Consider the following 17,277-nt stretch of genomic DNA (forward strand, 5'->3'; position numbering starts at 1 on the left):
ATACTCATCACGTCACTTTGTACCGAGACATGTTTCACAAAGTGTTTTTACCCATTTACCTGTGAAATCCAACACCTTTCTCACGACACAGAGTGCAGTTAGAAAACACACTTAGAAAAATATCTCTACATGCACCAGATCACACATCAATCATTGCTGCACATTTATTTACATGTTAACCAATTACATTAGTTGTTACTCCAAAACGTGTTTCGACATTTAAACAACACAAAGCTATCAGCACGATCAAGTTCAAGTTCATCTTATTCCGTGGACCTATCGGCCCATACGTGAAAAATAACAAATTGATTATACATAAATATTTAATACTGTAAATACATAAAAAATGGAGAATGATCAACATGATATTGTAAGCTTAATCTAAAAACATGCGTCTCAATGTCAATCTCGATCAGAATGTGGCTATCTAGGCAAACCATTTATAACATCGGTTGATATTTTCTGTAATTACGAATATATTTACAACATGCAGATAATTTACTTCTCTACTATACTACACTAAAGAATATCGGTTAATAATGCGTACGTCTATTTGCCTCACATTATATAGATGTCTACTACTGGTCGTAAGGTATCTAGAAGTGGATCGTATAAAGTAGGGCTCTTCTTGTGCCAATTATAATATAAAGATGGATCGTATAAGGTAGCTCTCTTTTTGTGCCAATTATAGTGTAAAGGTGAACCGTATAAGGTTCAAATCATTTTATGTCAATTATAATGTAAAGGTGAATTGCATGATGGAGCACTCTTTTTGTGACAATTATAATGTAAAGGTGGATTGTATGATGGAGCACTCTTTTTGTGACAATTATAATGTAAAGGTGGATTGTATAAGGTAGCACTCTTTTTGTGCCATTGTATAATCTAGAGGTTAAATATATAAGGTTACATTCGTTGTGTGCCAGTGTATAATATAGAGGTGGATTCTGTAAGGTTACCTACATTTGTACCACTTGTACCACTGTATACACCAGAAGTTGAGTTACCGAATTTTTGATATTCTTTCCACAAAACTTTTCTTTCTGTTAGAATAGTTTACTTCTTCCACACTGCACTCAAAATATCCCCGGTGTTATCTCGCGTAGATTTACAGTGTTTGCTTTAAACATGTAGCTCGCCCACTTAATACCTCACTGTACAATTGTTTTATTTGTCATTGTTCGCATGGTGAACTTTAAAACGCACTCATATATTTCTACCTGGTTGTGTTATACAGTTGTGATAATGGCGAAAAGGACTGTATTTGTGGTTGGCAATATATTTGATGAGACCAGCGTCGACAACGTTCAAAACATGGCTGGCGTACCTACGGAGACTCTCTTGGCCGACTCTTTTTTCTAACACTATCTAAGCCTATATGGTGTGTAATATTTCACTCCCCACTGAAAATCCTTGACGCTAATCTGTTGATATACAACCAGTTCTTTGAAGTTTAAAAAATAGCCTCTTGAACTGACGGGGAGGGTCAAGGCGCTATTTCTTTTTTTTTCTTTTTTTCTTTTTTCTTTCTTTTATTTTATGTGTAAACATTGTTGTTTGCCTTACATAACAACACTGCCGCATTTTGTCGATTTTATCTTTCAACATAGACCCTGACATTTATCAAATATATCTTAAGCAGTATTTCTCACTGAAATTATCCTTAATGATTTCACAATTGTCTTTCTTAAAGTGTCAAGGGACCTAAGGATGACAGTATACATTATGTATATCCAGGTATTAATATAATCTTATAAACGACATGTAAATATTATTATGTCGGGCCAACTATCCCTGTGCCATTGAAATAAATTGATATAAATATTTTATCTAGGTTGTTTATAAGTAATATCTACAATGTTGTACTGAATGGTATAGAACTGCAATGTAGTACTGAGTAGTATAACACTACAATGCAGTAATGAGTAGTATAAAACTACAACGTAGTACTGAGTGTTACAGAACTACAATGTAGTACTGAGTGTTACAGAACTACAATGTAGTACTGAGTGGTATAGAACTACAATGTAGTACTGAGTGTTACAGAACTACAATGTAGTACTGAGTAGTATAAAACTACAACGTAGTACTGAGTGTTACAGAACTACAATGTAGTACTGAATGTTACAGAACTACAATGTAGTACTGAGTGGTATAGAACTACAATGTAGTACTGAGTGGTATAGAACTACAATGTAGTACTGAGTGTTACAGAACTACAATGTAGTACTGAGTGTTACAGAACTACAATGTAGTACTGAGTGTTATAGAACTACAATGTAGTACTGAGTGGTATAGAACTACAATGTAGTACTGAGTGGTATAGAACTACAATGTAGTACTGAGTGGTATAGAACTACAATGTAGTACTGAGTGATATAGAACTACAATGTAGTACTGAGTGGTATAGAACTACAATGTAGTACTGAGTGGTATAGAACTACAATGTAGTACTGAGTGTTACAGAACTACAATGTAGTACTGAGTGGTATAAAACTACAATGTAGTACTGAGTGTTACAGAACTACAATGTAGTACTGAGTAGTATAGAACTACAATGTAGTCCTGAGTGTTACAGAACTACAATGTAGTACTGAGTGGTACAGAACTACAATGTAGTACTGAATGGTATAGGACTACAATGTAGTACTGAGTGTTATAGAACTACAACGTAGTACTGAGTGGTATAGAACTACAATGTAGTACTGAGTGGTATTGAACTACAACGTAGTACTGAGTGGTATAGAACTACAATGTAGTACTGAGTAGTATAGAACTACAACGTAGTACTGAGTGGTATAGAACTACAACGTAGTACTGAGTGGTATAGAACTACAATGTAGTACTGAGTGGTATAGAACTACAATGTAGTACTGAGTGGTATAGAACTACAACGTAGTACTGAGTGGTATAGAACTACAACGTAGTACTGAGTGGTATAGAACTACAACGTAGTACTGAGTGGTATAGAACTACAATGTAGTACTGAGTGGTGTAGAACTACAATGTAGTACTGAGTGTTACAGAACTACAATGTAGTACTGAGTGTTCCAGAACTACAATGTAGTACTGAGTGGTATAGAACTACAATGTAGTACTGAGTGGTATAGAACTACAATGTAGTACTGAGTGGTATAGAACTACAATGTATTACTGAATGGTATAGAACTACAACGTAGTACTGAGTGTTACAGAACTACAATGTAGTACTGAGTGGTATATAACTACAATGTAGTACTGAGTGTTACAGAACTACAATGTATTACTGAATGGTATATAACTACAATGTAGTACTGAGTGTTACAGAACTACAATGTAGTACTGAGTGTTACAGAACTACAATGTAGTACTGAGTGTTACAGAACTACATTGTAGTACTGAGTGGTATAGAACTACAATGTAGTACTGAGTGTTACAGAACTACAATGCAATACTGAGTGGTATAGAACTACAATGTAGTACTGAGTGGTATAGAACTACAATGTAGTACTGAGTGTTACAGAACTACAATGTAGTACTGAGTGGTATAGAACTACAATGTAGTACTGAGTGATATAAAACTACAATGTAGTACTGAGTGTTATAGAACTACAACGTAGTACTGAGTGGTATAGAACTACAATGTAGTACTGAGTGGTATTGAACTACAACGTAGTACTGAGTGGTATAGAACTACAATGTAGTACTGAGTGGTATAGAACTACAATGTAGTACTGAGTGGTATAGAACTACAATGTAGTACTGAGTGGTATAGAACTACAATGTAGTACTGAGTGGTATTGAACTACAACGTAGTACTGAGTGATATAGAACTACAATGTAGTACTGAGTGGTATAGAACTACAATGTAGTACTGAGTGGTATTGAACTACAACGTAGTACTGAGTGATATAAAACTACAATGTAGTACTGAGTGGTATAGAACTACAATGTAGTACTGAGTGGTATATAACTACAATGCAGTACTGAGTGGTATAGAACTACAATGCAGTACTGAGTGTTACAGAACTACAATGTAGTACTGAGTGGTATAGAACTACAACGTAGTACTGAGTGGTATAGAACTACAATGTAGTACTAAATGGTATATAACTACAATGTAGTACTGAGTGTTACAGAACTACAATGTAGTACTGAGTGTTACAGAACTACAATGCAATACTGAGTGGTATAGAACTACAACGTAGTACTGAGTGGTATTGAACTACAATGTAGTACTGAGTGTTACAGAACTATAATGTAGTACTGAGTGTTATAAAACTACAACGTAGTACTGAGTGTTACAGAACTACAATGTAGTACTGAGTGTTATAAAACTACAACGTAGTACTGAGTGTTATAAAACTACAACGTAGTACTGAGTGTTATAAAACTACAACGTAGTACTGAGTGTTACAGAACTACAATGTAGTACTGAGTGGTATAGAACTACAATGTAGTACTGAGTGGTATAGAACTACAATGTAGTACTGAGTGGTATAGAACTACAATGTAGTACTGAGTGGTATTGAACTACAACGTAGTACTGAGTGATATAGAACTACAATGTAGTACTGAGTGGTATAGAACTACAATGTAGTACTGAGTTGTATTGAACTACAACGTAGTACTGAGTGATATAAAACTACAATGTAGTACTGAGTGGTATAGAACTACAATGTAGTACTGAGTGGTATATAACTACAATGCAGTACTGAGTGGTATAGAACTACAATGCAGTACTGAGTGGTATAGAACTACAATGCAGTACTGAGTGTTACAGAACTACAATGTAGTACTGAGTGGTATAGAACTACAACGTAGTACTGAGTGGTATAGAACTACAATGTAGTACTGAATGGTATATAACTACAATGTAGTACTGAGTGTTACAGAACTACAATGTAGTACTGAGTGTTACAGAACTACAATGCAATACTGAGTGGTATAGAACTACAACGTAGTACTGAGTGGTATTGAACTACAATGTAGTACTGAGTGTTACAGAACTATAATGTAGTACTGAGTGTTATAAAACTACAACGTAGTACTGAGTGTTACAGAACTACAATGTAGTACTGAGTGTTATAAAACTACAACGTAGTACTGAGTGTTATAAAACTACAACGTAGTACTGAGTGTTATACAACTACAACTGTAGTACTGAGTGTTACAGAACTACAATGTAGTACTGAGTGTTATAGAACTACAACTGTAGTACTGAGTGTTATCAAAACTACAATGTAGTACTGAGTGTTATAAACTACAAGTAGTACTGAGTGTACAGAACTACAATGTAGTACTGAGTGGTTAGAACTACAATGTAGTTACTGAGTGGTACTAGAACTACAATGTAGTACTGAGTGGTATAGAACTACAATGTAGTACTGAGTGGTTCAGAACTTACAATGTATTACTGAGTGGTATAGAACTACAACTGTAGTACTGAGTGGTATAGAACTACAATGTAGTACTGAGTGGTATAGAACTACAATGTATTACTGAATGGTATAGAACTACAACGTAGTACTGAGTGTTACAGAACTACAATGTAGTACTGAGTGTTACAGAACTACAATGTAGTACTGAGTGGTATATAACTACAATGTAGTACTGAGTGTTACAGAACTACAATGTAGTACTGAGTGGTATAGAACTACAATGTAGTACTGAGTGTTATAGAACTACAATGTAGTACTGAGTGTTATAGAACTACAACTGTAGTACTGAGTGTTATAGAACTACAATGTAGTACTGAGTGGTATATGAACTACAATGTAGTACTGAGTGGTATAGAACTACAATGTAGTACTGAGTGGTATAGAACTACAATGTAGTACTGAGTGGTATAGAACTACAATGTAGTACTGAGTGGTATAGAACTACAATGTAGTACTGAGTGGTATTGAACTACAACGTAGTACTGAGTGTTATAGAACTACAACGTAGTACTGAGTGGTATAGAACTACAATGTAGTACTGAGTGGTATAGAACTACAATGTAGTACTGAGTGGTATAGAACTACAATGTAGTACTGAGTGGTATAGAACTACAATGTAGTACTGAGTGGTATAGAACTACAATGTAGTACTGAGTGGTATAGAACTACAATGTAGTACTGAGTGGTATAGAACTACAACGTAGTACTGAGTGGTATAGAACTACAATGTAGTACTGAATGGTATATAACTACAATGTAGTACTGAGTGTTACAGAACTACAATGTAGTACTGAGTGTTACAGAACTACAATGCAATACTGAGTGGTATAGAACTACAACGTAGTACTGAGTGGTATTGAACTACAATGTAGTACTGAGTGTTACAGAACTATAATGTAGTACTGAGTGTTATAAAACTACAACGTAGTACTGAGTGTTACAGAACTACAATGTAGTACTGAGTGTTATAAAACTACAACGTAGTACTGAGTGTTATAAAACTACAACGTAGTACTGAGTGTTATAAAACTACAACGTAGTACTGAGTGTTACAGAACTACAATGTAGTACTGAGTGTTATAAAACTACAACGTAGTACTGAGTGTTATAAAACTACAACGTAGTACTGAGTGTTATAAAACTACAACGTAGTACTGAGTGTTACAGAACTACAATGTAGTACTGAGTGGTATAGAACTACAATGTAGTACTAAGTGGTACAGAACTACAATGTAGTACTGAGTGTATAGAACTACAATGTAGTACTGAGTGGTATAGAACTACAATGTAGTACTGAGTGGTATAGAACTACAAAGTACATGCAGTACTAACTAGAATATGTATGGTATAACCTCTATATTGTTTGATATGATTTAGTTCTGGCAGATAAACAAGTAACTCAATGTTTTTGCAATATTGTAATGTATTACATGGAAGTCACGGTGTAATAAAAAGTTTGTTATAAACTGTTAAATCCTTTCCTTGGAATAACAATGTCAGTCTGCTAAATCACTTCGTCAACGGGTTCATTAATACCTGAAACATAAAAAAATAAACATTGGATAATTTTACATAGTTATTTCAATAGAAATGCCAATGATGTAAAAATGGTACTGCCTCAAAACATATATATGGCGGAGCTGTAATAGGGGTAAACACATGGCGGGGTTAGTAGTAGAGGGTAGAGGAGTAAACACATGGCGGGGTTAGTAGTAGTGGGAAGAGGAGTAAACACATGGCGGGGTTAGTAGTAGGGGGTAGAGGAGTAAACACATGGCGGGGTTAGTAGTAGTGGGTAGAGGAGTAAACACATGGCGGGGTTAGTAGTAGGGGTAGAGGAGTAAACACATGGCGGGGTTAGTAGTAGGGTTAGAGGAATAAACACATGGCGGGGCTAGTAGTACGGGGTAGAGGAGTAAACACATGGCGGGGTTAGTAGTAGGGGGTAGAGAAGTAAACACATGGCGGGGTTAGTAGTAGGGGGTAGAGGAGTAAACACATGGCGGGGTTAGTAGTAGGGGGTAGAGAAGTAAACACATGGCGGGGTTAGTAGTAGGGGGTAGAGAAGTAAACACATGGCGGGGTTAGTAGTAGGGGGAAGAGGAGTAAACACATGGCGGGGCTAGTAGTACGGGGTAGAGGAGTAAACACATGGCGGGGTTAGTAGTAGGGGGTAGAGAAGTAAACACATGGCGGGGTTAGAAGTAGGGAGTAGAGAAGTAAACACATGGCGGGGTTAGTAGTAGGGGGTAGAGAAGTAAACACATGGCGGGGTTAGTAGTAGGGGGTAGAGGAGTAAACACATGGCGGGGTTAGTAGTAGGAGGTAGAGGAGTAAACACATGGCGGGGTTAGTAGTAGGGGGTAGAGGAGTAAACACATGGCGGGGTTAGTAGTTTCTCCATTTCTCCATTTATGGTCAGTAAAATGCCAAAATCGCTGACATGACGTAATAATCACTGTCGGATAAGGAGTTCACTCTACAAATTCCGTTAGAACCGGTAGTTATCTTAATTATTGATCTATAAAAAATGACTAAGCAAAATAACTTTCAGATTCCTTCTTTATCTATAAACATGTATTTTAGAAATGTTTTAAGAATCATGGACCTTAACCTTTGAAACAGACCTTTTTTTCTACTGTACAAAGACGGAGTATGCACTGTCCAACATCACTTTTTAATACAGATAGTTTAGGTCAAAAATATGTTGCATCTACTGTATGATTACTCCATGTTACGCAATGGTGTGTTTTTTTACATTGACGGATCAGAACTTCCTGACCCAGATGACGCAATGGTAGAACTAACCAATCAATTACATATTTTAAAAACAAATTTTAACAGATGCTATCCGACAACAGAAAACTCGTGTGGAATGGTCAGTTCAAAATTACCAGATGCCCGAAAATATTCTCTACTCACTTCACAATAATTGTGCGGTAAAATAGTAAAATAATATACAGCTGTAGCTAGTCTCGTTGTGCCACCTAATGCAAAACTTTACATTTCATTATTTACCTTCATATAGTTTGATAGTATTTTACATAAGATAGTATACAGATACATTTCGTTTTCTATTCAAATTATATCTTTTCAAAATTACGTTTACATATAAAACACTTTAGGACAGACATGTAAACTGGTAACATACTTACCGTTTTGATTTCAGAATATTGTGCCAAACCATACTCTCCTCTGTAATACGAAGGTGTTGATATGTGTTCATGCATCAGCGAGGTATGTACAAAGTATCAATATTTTCATTATAATACACCATATCATATCAACAGGAAAACGGAACTAGAAATTGCATGATGGTTTATTAATTACATGTAGTTATTTTTCGTTTGCAAGCCAAAAAACGCGCAATGATCTTTAATAATATTGTGAAAATTATTTTCAAATGTTTTAAAGATGGAATGGGAAAATTACGTGGTTAACAAAGGGAATGTATTAACAGTAGGACATTCACTTACAGTTCTCGGCCGATTCCGGACATCTTGAATCCTCCAAACGGACTTTGCGGGGTGACAATATGGTATGCGTTTACCCTAAAACGTAATCAAAAGAAGCGTTCGTAATACGAAATTAAAAGCAACTCGGCTCGTTATACTAAATGATGAACATACCCGCTCATTATATATAGTAATAAACATACCCGCTCATTATATATAGTAATAAACATCCCTGCTCGTTATACAAAATAATAAACATCCCTGCTCATAATACAAAATAATAAACATCCCTGCTCATAATACAAAATAATAAGTATCCCCGCTCATTATACAAAATAATTAACATCACGTTTCAATATACAAAATATTTTGTCTCGAAAATCGATAAATCTGATTAGGAGAACTTTCGTTATAACTACAGTTAGAATATTTGTCCAACACAGATCTCCCAGTACGACGATATGGTTGCTAATATGCATTGTGATATCAACACGAGCCATAAATTCAGGCATTGAATAGTTTTTACTCTCATTGACCTGCATTCATAGATCAATCACTTCAACTTTCTATAACATGACAAACCATCACTTTCATATCTTTATTATTTAGTTTTTGTATGAATTCATGCAGTCGACCTTGAACTCATTTTTATATACTAACTTAAAAGAAAGGCATATCCTAATACCACACATTTTATTAATAGGTCAACCAGTTCGCCTTAAGTAGTAGTAAACGCTTGTCCAGATTCTCCACCACATTATTCGAACACTTGAAACAATGTGTGTTAGTCATCGAATACTTTTTTTTATCTTACAACGCTAACGGACCATTTATCAATTTGGAAGAAATGTTCTACGTCAAGCCATTGATTCCCGACAATAAAACCAAACATTTACCATACTGTTCCGGCTTTGACCTTGTTAGAAAAGGTCACTGCTTTTCCAAGGTCGTTGGTATAAATAGCAGCAGCCAGTCCATAAGGTGTGTTGTTTGCTCTTTCGATAACCTCTTCCATTGTCTTAAATTTGATAATTTGCTGAACTGGTCCAAAAATCTGATAAAAAAGAACACAAACATTCTATTGATAGTTTCGGTACGTTGTATCTATATTAAGCTAGATTGATGCAAATACTTTGTAATACATTTATGTCGATATTTAACTTCATTGTTACGATTAGATTAGTAGTTAAAGTCGAAAGTTATCTTCATCGTCACGAATGTTTTAATGATTTGTACACATATATACATATAGGTAAATTATCACAAATATTTAACTATTTTGTATATATACCTAACGAAATTATCAGGGATATATTAGTAGCAAATAATTATTTATCATTTTTTCGCTATTGATCATTAATACATGAATCAATACTATTTTAATGGTTGGTATCGTTTTTCTGCATAATGTGACAATTCTTACGTATGGCTATTAAAGATAATTTTTGTATATTAAACCATGGTATTCGGACTGACAAACTTCAAAGTGATTTCGGAAGTGACAGTATCCAGACTGTAATGGCCACTAAACTGTTACCTCCTCCTTGCCGATAGTCATGTCCTCTGTGACACCGGTAAACACGGTCGGCTGGATGAAGTAACCTTTACCCTCTACGGCCTTCCCGCCACACTCCAGCTTGGCACCATCCTTCACTCCTTTCTCGATCATCGATAGAATCTTCTTAAATTGTTCTTCGTCAATCTGAAAATGATGATTGCTTTTCGTTTATTGAAATATAACTTTCATAGAAATACATATTGTATGAATAAAAAAGCTCCACCTTAAGGTTGATTTTTTCAATAAAGATATAACGTGTCATTTCCATTTATTAAAGTGATAAGATTATGAAAATATTTTATCAATAATTAGCCAGGAAGTATATATATTACTTGTGGTCCAGATTCATTCTTGGTATCAAACGGGTCTCCTACACTCCTATTTTTGGCTCTATTGATAAGTTTCGCAGTGAATTCCTCGTAGACTTCCTCTTGGACATACGTCCTTGACCCCGCCGTGCAACACTGACCCATATTGTAGAACAATGCTTGATGTGACATCTCAGCCGCGACGTCCACTGGGATAAAAGTAAATACGTAGGTGAAGCAGATTCTACTATTCGCAAATGTTCTTAACATTGCTATACCCAGGTATCTCCAGATGGGGTTATTCGTATGACAATGCTGTATATCAGTGAAATGTAATACTAATATCTACAAAACATTAGTTATCGTAAGCAGTCTGATTTTTTATCGTCAAAGCGAAAAAAATCCTTTTCATAAAATTTCATATGAAATGATTACTCATTGGATATATCAACATAAAGAGTGAGGCGAACACATAATTCTTGGACAGAGCTAAAATTTAAATGAGTAAAGGAAAGAAAGGGGGAGGGGGTCAGTAGAGTTGTATGTGACTTACAATTAGCATCAGCGAAGACGACGTTTGGACTTTTCCCTCCCAATTCCAGAGTGACACGCTTAAGGTTAGATTTGGCAGCAGCTTCCATTATAATTTGTCCAACCTGAAAACCCAATAACATATTGAAATAGTTTTTTTTTTTTTTTTTTTTTTTTTTTTTACAAAATTTGATTTAAAAATATCAAAATGTGAAAGCGATTAATATGCACCTCAGTTGAACCTGTAAAAGCGACTTTGTTGATATCAGGATGGCTAGAGATGGCAGCACCGGCGGTTGGACCATATCCGGGCACTATATTCACTACTCCGGCAGGGAAGCCAGCCTAGGTGTACAAAGACAAAACGAAAGTTAAACAATGATAAACACATACCGTTAGCGTTATTTGTATTATGCCAGTCTAGACCCCATCTACAGCGATACTTGTTATATCCATATCTCTTTGAATAAAGCACCTATATACAAGGATGTTTGTGGGGTTTGTTATGTTCCTTCTTCTTTGAATGGACACCAGGTACAGGATGTTAATGGGTTTTGATATACCTCGACCTTTTTTAATACAGACCCCATGTACAAGGATGTTAGTCGGATTGAACTGTCCGTAACTCTTTGAATAAAGACATATGTTAAGGGCTGTGAGTGGGGTGTGTTATGCCCCTACCTCTTTGAATAGAGACCCCATGTAAAGGGCTGTTAGTCGGGTTTGAACTGTCCCTAACTCTTTCAATAAAGACCTATGTAAAGGGCTGTAAGTGGAATTTGTATGCCCCTACCTCTTTGAATAGAGACCCCATATACAGGGCTGTTAGTGGGGTTTGTTCGGCGGGCTTCAAGACGATGCAGTTTCCACAGGCTAAGGCAGGCGCTATCTTCCAGGACATCATTGCCAATGGGAAATTCCACTAGAAAAAAAACATTCGGACGGTATACAATACAATTAATTTACCATCATGAAATCTTTTTACTCTGGTGGCATTCATATGTAACCGAAAAATACAAGCATGCTACGACTCAGTTTCTTTAAACGTAGGCCGAATACTTCAATTTGCCAAATCTTGTAATATTAATTTAGGCTTTCATTAATGCAGTCCCAGTTGTTTAAAAGATGATTAGGCTAATTGCAGTTTTAAAATCCTGATGAAATATGGCACTTCTCAGACTCTTCCTACCTGCCTATTTTGAAGATTATACACACACATGTTTTGCAATTAAGGAGAAATGAGATTTTCACTAATCAAGAGATTAAGCTAAACCATCTTTTTAACAACTGGGCACTGGTGATATGTCACATCGTTTGATAAATTTTAAGCAGAATCATGTGTTCGGATTTTATTTTGTTTTGGCTCTGTTCCAATAAATCATCTTTCATCAAAAGGTGGATAAGTCTCATAATACATAGTATTGGTTTGTTAGCAGAATGTAATAACTATTTCATCAACAGAAAAAGTGCATTATCAAATTCAGCTTGATATTTTTTTAGTACCGGAATAATCTGACCGCAAATTCCCACTGGTTCATGTCTGGTGTAACAGAAGAAGGGACCATCTGTAAAGGAAATGATGTTTAGGCTAATTGAAGTATTATGTGTCGATACATAACTAGCTCTAACAGTGATACTACAAATAGAAGCATGTATATTTTAAGATTGGAAATGAACACCAGAAAGTGGCTGTTGTTATTAAACCATATCATGACGTCAACGAATAAGTGACGAGAAATAAATCAGTTCTTTACCATTGAGATAAAAATATATAATAATGTATTAAATACGAAAATACGAGAATTACATGATGCAGTATGCATGGCTGTAAAATTAAAAGGTACCTATTTTTTATTGAAAAGTACTTAAAGTTTAATTACTTGAATTGACGTTGTGGATTTAGATAAATAAGAACTACTGCCAAATTGCAAAGACAGATTATCATTAACAAGTCTTCAAGAAAATAAAACAATATGATCCTAAGTGAACTTGACATCATATACACACGTACCAACTGGGATGGTTTTGCCACAGATCTTGTCCGTCCAACCGGCGTAGTACCGGATGGTGTTAAGGATCATGCTCATATCATTTTCATACATATCTCTGAAAGGTTTCCCATTGTCCATTATCTCCAAACTCTGCAATCAGAAAATGTTACATATTACTTTTTTTTCACCGAAAATGTCCGTCAAATATAACTTTCTTTCGTAAAACACGTAAATAAATTAATTTTAACAACTGTTCAAATTCAAAGAGTTTGTATTTATATGGCTTTCGATTTGCTGTGAGTCTAAATTTATACCTGCTGCATATAAAGGTATCATGATAAACAATCATGGATTTGTCTCTTAAAATTTAATGGATTAACAATAGTACTAGTTAAGAGGAATCATATTACGTTAAGGACCTACCGATATGTACAGTCTGTCCCTCTCGATCAGATCGGCCAGTTTGTTCAGTAGGGTCCCTCTGGTGCTGGCGTTCATCAGTCTCCATGGCGAGTCATCCTTAAACGCGGCCTTGGCAGCTTCCACAGCCTTGTCTATGTCAGCCTGAGTACAAATGGAAAAGCATTTAGCCGTCAGGAAGACAGAGTCCTTATTCATCAGAAAAGCAGCTTGCTTTTATTCCGAAAAACAGAAAAGTTATTCTTCACAAAGGGATGTCAAAAAGGTAGAATATGTAGTCGTCAGAACGGGTAGGCAAAAAGGCAGCATATTTAATCGTCAGAAAAACAGAATGTTTAACCGTCAGAAAGACATGTTTAGTCATTAGAAAGGGTCGTGAAGAAGGAAGGCAGAATAGTCAGTCAAGGTCGTGAAGAAGGCAGAATGGTCAGTCAAGGTCGTGAAGAAGGCAGAATGGTCAATCAAGGTCGTGAAAAAGGCAGAATGCTCAGACGTCAGACGTGTCGTGAAAAAGAAAGAAAGCTCTGACGTGACACAGGATTGTAAAAAGGGCACAACGATTAGTTGTCAGAAAGACAGAATGATAAATCGTTGGAACTGCAGAATGCTTAGTCTTCAAATACATGTAGTCTTCTTCAGAAAGACAAAATGTTTAATAAGCAGAAAAAGGTCGTCAGGAAAGCAAATGAAAAGCAGACGGTTAAGTTATCAGAAAGACAAAAAGAGCAGCCATCGGAAAGCCCGTCTGAAAGGCAGCATTTGTAGTCATCAGAAAAGTTTGTCAAGAAAGCAGAATGATTAATTGTCTGAAAGAAAGGATCGTCCGAAACACATAATGCTGTCATCAGAAAAGGAGCATGCTCAGATGCTAATGTGCAATCGTTTATTAGGTGGTGACGTGATCATAGAATGACATTCACAATGATTTTCTTAAAATTGTTATAATGTAGGAAAGTTAAGATGTTTATTAATCATAATCTGGGGTAGCATAGCTGTAGATATTTCAAGAAAAAAATGACTATTTCGAAGTCATGATGCGTAAAAGGTCTCAAAATACACAAATTTGTTTTGTATACTTAAGGTATACTTTGTTAACAGGAGATTGACAACAAGAGCTCTGTTATAAAGCGCATTTCTTTCTATGTTCATCCTACATTAATCGTAATAGTGCGTAATTGGTCATGACTTTGACCAAGCTGTATATCTACCTTGTCCCCTTCCTGGACCTCGATGATCTTTTCCCCTGTACTGGGGTTGATTGTGGCGAAAGTCTTGCCGCTAACACTGTCCACGTACTCATTATTAATGAATAACTGTAACAAAAATAATATACCTGATGTAAACATCATCAACAAATACTAGTAAATGTAAAAAAAAGTAACGTTACTGAATATATGTAACAACAGACGTAATAATCATTAATATACATACCTTCAGTAAATTAAATTAAATTGTTCATGTCCATTGTTATAAAAATTATTATTATCTGTTTGTTAAGCACGAATCATGGATATTTTCCAGACACAATAATGTTTTCTGATGACAGTGTGGGACAGCAACTTTTTGTTATGTTTTCATTATATTGTCCTTTAATTATTGTTAATTTGAAATGTGCAATAATAATCAGCAGAATACATTTGTCTTCGAGAACCGAAAAATTATAAACTTGTAAGAGGTACATTTTTAGCTCTTCACATACTTGACGTAATGTGATGTAATGTGATAAGTAGTATCTAATCTGACCTGGCACATGACACAACGTTATCTTAGACAGTGCGGGTAACATGTACCTATACCATGTTGATGGTTGTCATTACTTATAAATACTGATTCGTATACCGTGTATTTGAATCAAAACCACTTACAAAACGGCTACTAACACTGAACGTTAAGTAAATTTTGTACTTAGGTTCTTTAGTATTGACCCTGTTGTATATTTTGTCCTTTAGTGTTGACCCTGTTGTATATTTTGTCCTTTAGTGTTGACGCTGTTGTATATTTTGTCCTTTAGTGTTGACCCTGTTGTATATTTTGTCCTTTAGTATTGACCCTGTTGTATATTTTGTCCTTTGGTGTTGACCCTGTTGTATAGTTTGTACTTTAGTGTTGACGATGTTGTATGTTTTGTCCTTTGGTGTTGACCCTGTTGTATATTTTGACCTTTAGTGTTGACGCTGTTACATATTTTGTCCTTTAGTGTTGACCCTGTTCTATATTTTGTCCTTTAGTGTTGACGCTGTTGTTTATTTTGTCCTTAAGTGTTGACCCTGTTCTATATTTTGTCCTTTAGTGTTGACGCTGTTGTTTATTTTGTCCTTTTGTGTTCACCCTGTAGTATATTTTGTTCTTGGATGTTATGCTATGATTTATGTTACATGTACTCTGAAATTTACGCTTTGATTTATTTGTCCTTTATGTTGTTCAAATACATATTGTCAATAGTCACATTTATGACATGTCCAGCATTCAGGTACACGGACCACGTTTACTTTTTCTACCATATTAACAGCGGACCATAGTGGTCGCCAGTGTTGGACATACTTGAATCATGTTATATTATGTATAAGAATGATCCACGCGTGAAGGTGTATGTATAATATGTCATTATCATCACAAAAGTAGTCCTTTCGGATTTATTAAAAAGAAACTAAGATTATATCAAGTCGCGAGTCCATGTCGGGATAAAAACTTTTGAAACGACTCCCAATTCAACTGGTGTTCGCGTTCGAGTTCTTGACATGTACGTGTGCGTGGTCCGTCTATAGAGAAACTGAACTAGCATAATAGAAATGCCACTTCAGATAAGATTTATATATATAGAAGCACAAAAGTTATTAAAAATCGTTACCTGTGTGTATTTTACTTCCGGGTTTCTGATAGGATCCGGTAATTGGGCTGCCATCATTAATGTTCCCTTTGTTCACCTGTGTCGCCAGAGATAGACTGACCTAGCTATAATCAGGTACTGTGGTATACTCTGTCCATACAGATAACCGTCTGACGTGGACTTTATGCTCAAGCACGATTATCTCAAATCCTACATAAGATTTACGAGACATTGATAAGATGTTAAAGTGTGTTATAATAATTCTTTATTGGAGAAACAAATATCTGTATTGCGACATACATGTGTCTGGTATAGCACAACTGTACATATATATGATATATATGCGGTGTAATAACGTTGACTAAACTTTATCATATCTTAGGCTTAACAGTTGTACATGCTAAGGGTCCAAAGTTAGAAATCAAGAAAAACAGAAAGTGTAAATACCACCAGGGGATCTAGCGTTTACCAGCCAACTGTCGTCCGTCCAGGACCATAAGGGTAGAAATTCGGAAGGAAAAAATGATAGTTTAAGTATTACATAATAATGCATACATTACATAATATAATTATTATATAAATCTCCTTCTAAACGATGGATCACGTCATGTGTTACTGGTATCATACATAACAGACTACATACATATCTTTACACAATAACACTTACAGACGAAACTAAAATCGGCTAACTTGATGTCATTGCTAACTCTTTAATAAATATTGTTTGGTGGAAAGACTTGCCAGCGATGTTTCACTGCCGAATACTG

At 35.5% G+C, this 17,277-nt stretch overlaps 1 protein-coding gene across 1 annotated transcript; it reads right to left on the reverse strand.

Annotated features, from left to right (window-relative positions):
* Positions 1–6,823: 6,823 nt before the first annotated feature.
* LOC117334930 (retinal dehydrogenase 2-like) lies at positions 6,824–16,588 on the reverse strand. The gene is made up of 14 exons (XM_033894783.1): positions 16,532–16,588; positions 14,892–14,996; positions 13,687–13,827; positions 13,284–13,413; positions 12,776–12,837; positions 12,066–12,194; positions 11,504–11,617; positions 11,295–11,397; positions 10,766–10,950; positions 10,413–10,577; positions 9,772–9,929; positions 8,897–8,971; positions 8,576–8,615; positions 6,824–6,956 (listed from the first exon to the last, which is right to left on the reverse strand). Exons 1-14 carry the CDS (start codon positions 16,586–16,588, stop codon positions 6,930–6,932), a joined length of 1,491 nt encoding a protein of 496 aa, XP_033750674.1. The 3' UTR covers positions 6,824–6,929.
* Positions 16,589–17,277: the final 689 nt, after the last annotated feature.

This window comes from Pecten maximus, chromosome 9 (assembly GCF_902652985.1).
Source record: "Pecten maximus chromosome 9, xPecMax1.1, whole genome shotgun sequence".
Taxonomy (NCBI): Eukaryota; Metazoa; Mollusca; class Bivalvia; order Pectinida; family Pectinidae; genus Pecten; species Pecten maximus.

What these genes read in the sequence shown, in the direction of transcription:
- LOC117334930 (XM_033894783.1), bottom strand. Translation starts at nt 16,588, where the DNA reads ATGATGGCAGCCCAATTACCGGATCCTATCAGAAACCCGGAAGTAAAA. An exon ending in AGGTCCAGGAAGGGGACAAG is followed by an intron (nt 13,828 to 14,891) that starts GTAGATATACAG and finishes ATTTGTACTCAG; the next exon opens with GCTGACATAGACAAGGCTGT. An exon ending in AATATTCTGAAATCAAAACG is followed by an intron (nt 6,957 to 8,575) that starts GTAAGTATGTTA and finishes TTTATGTTTCAG; the next exon opens with GTATTAATGAACCCGTTGAC.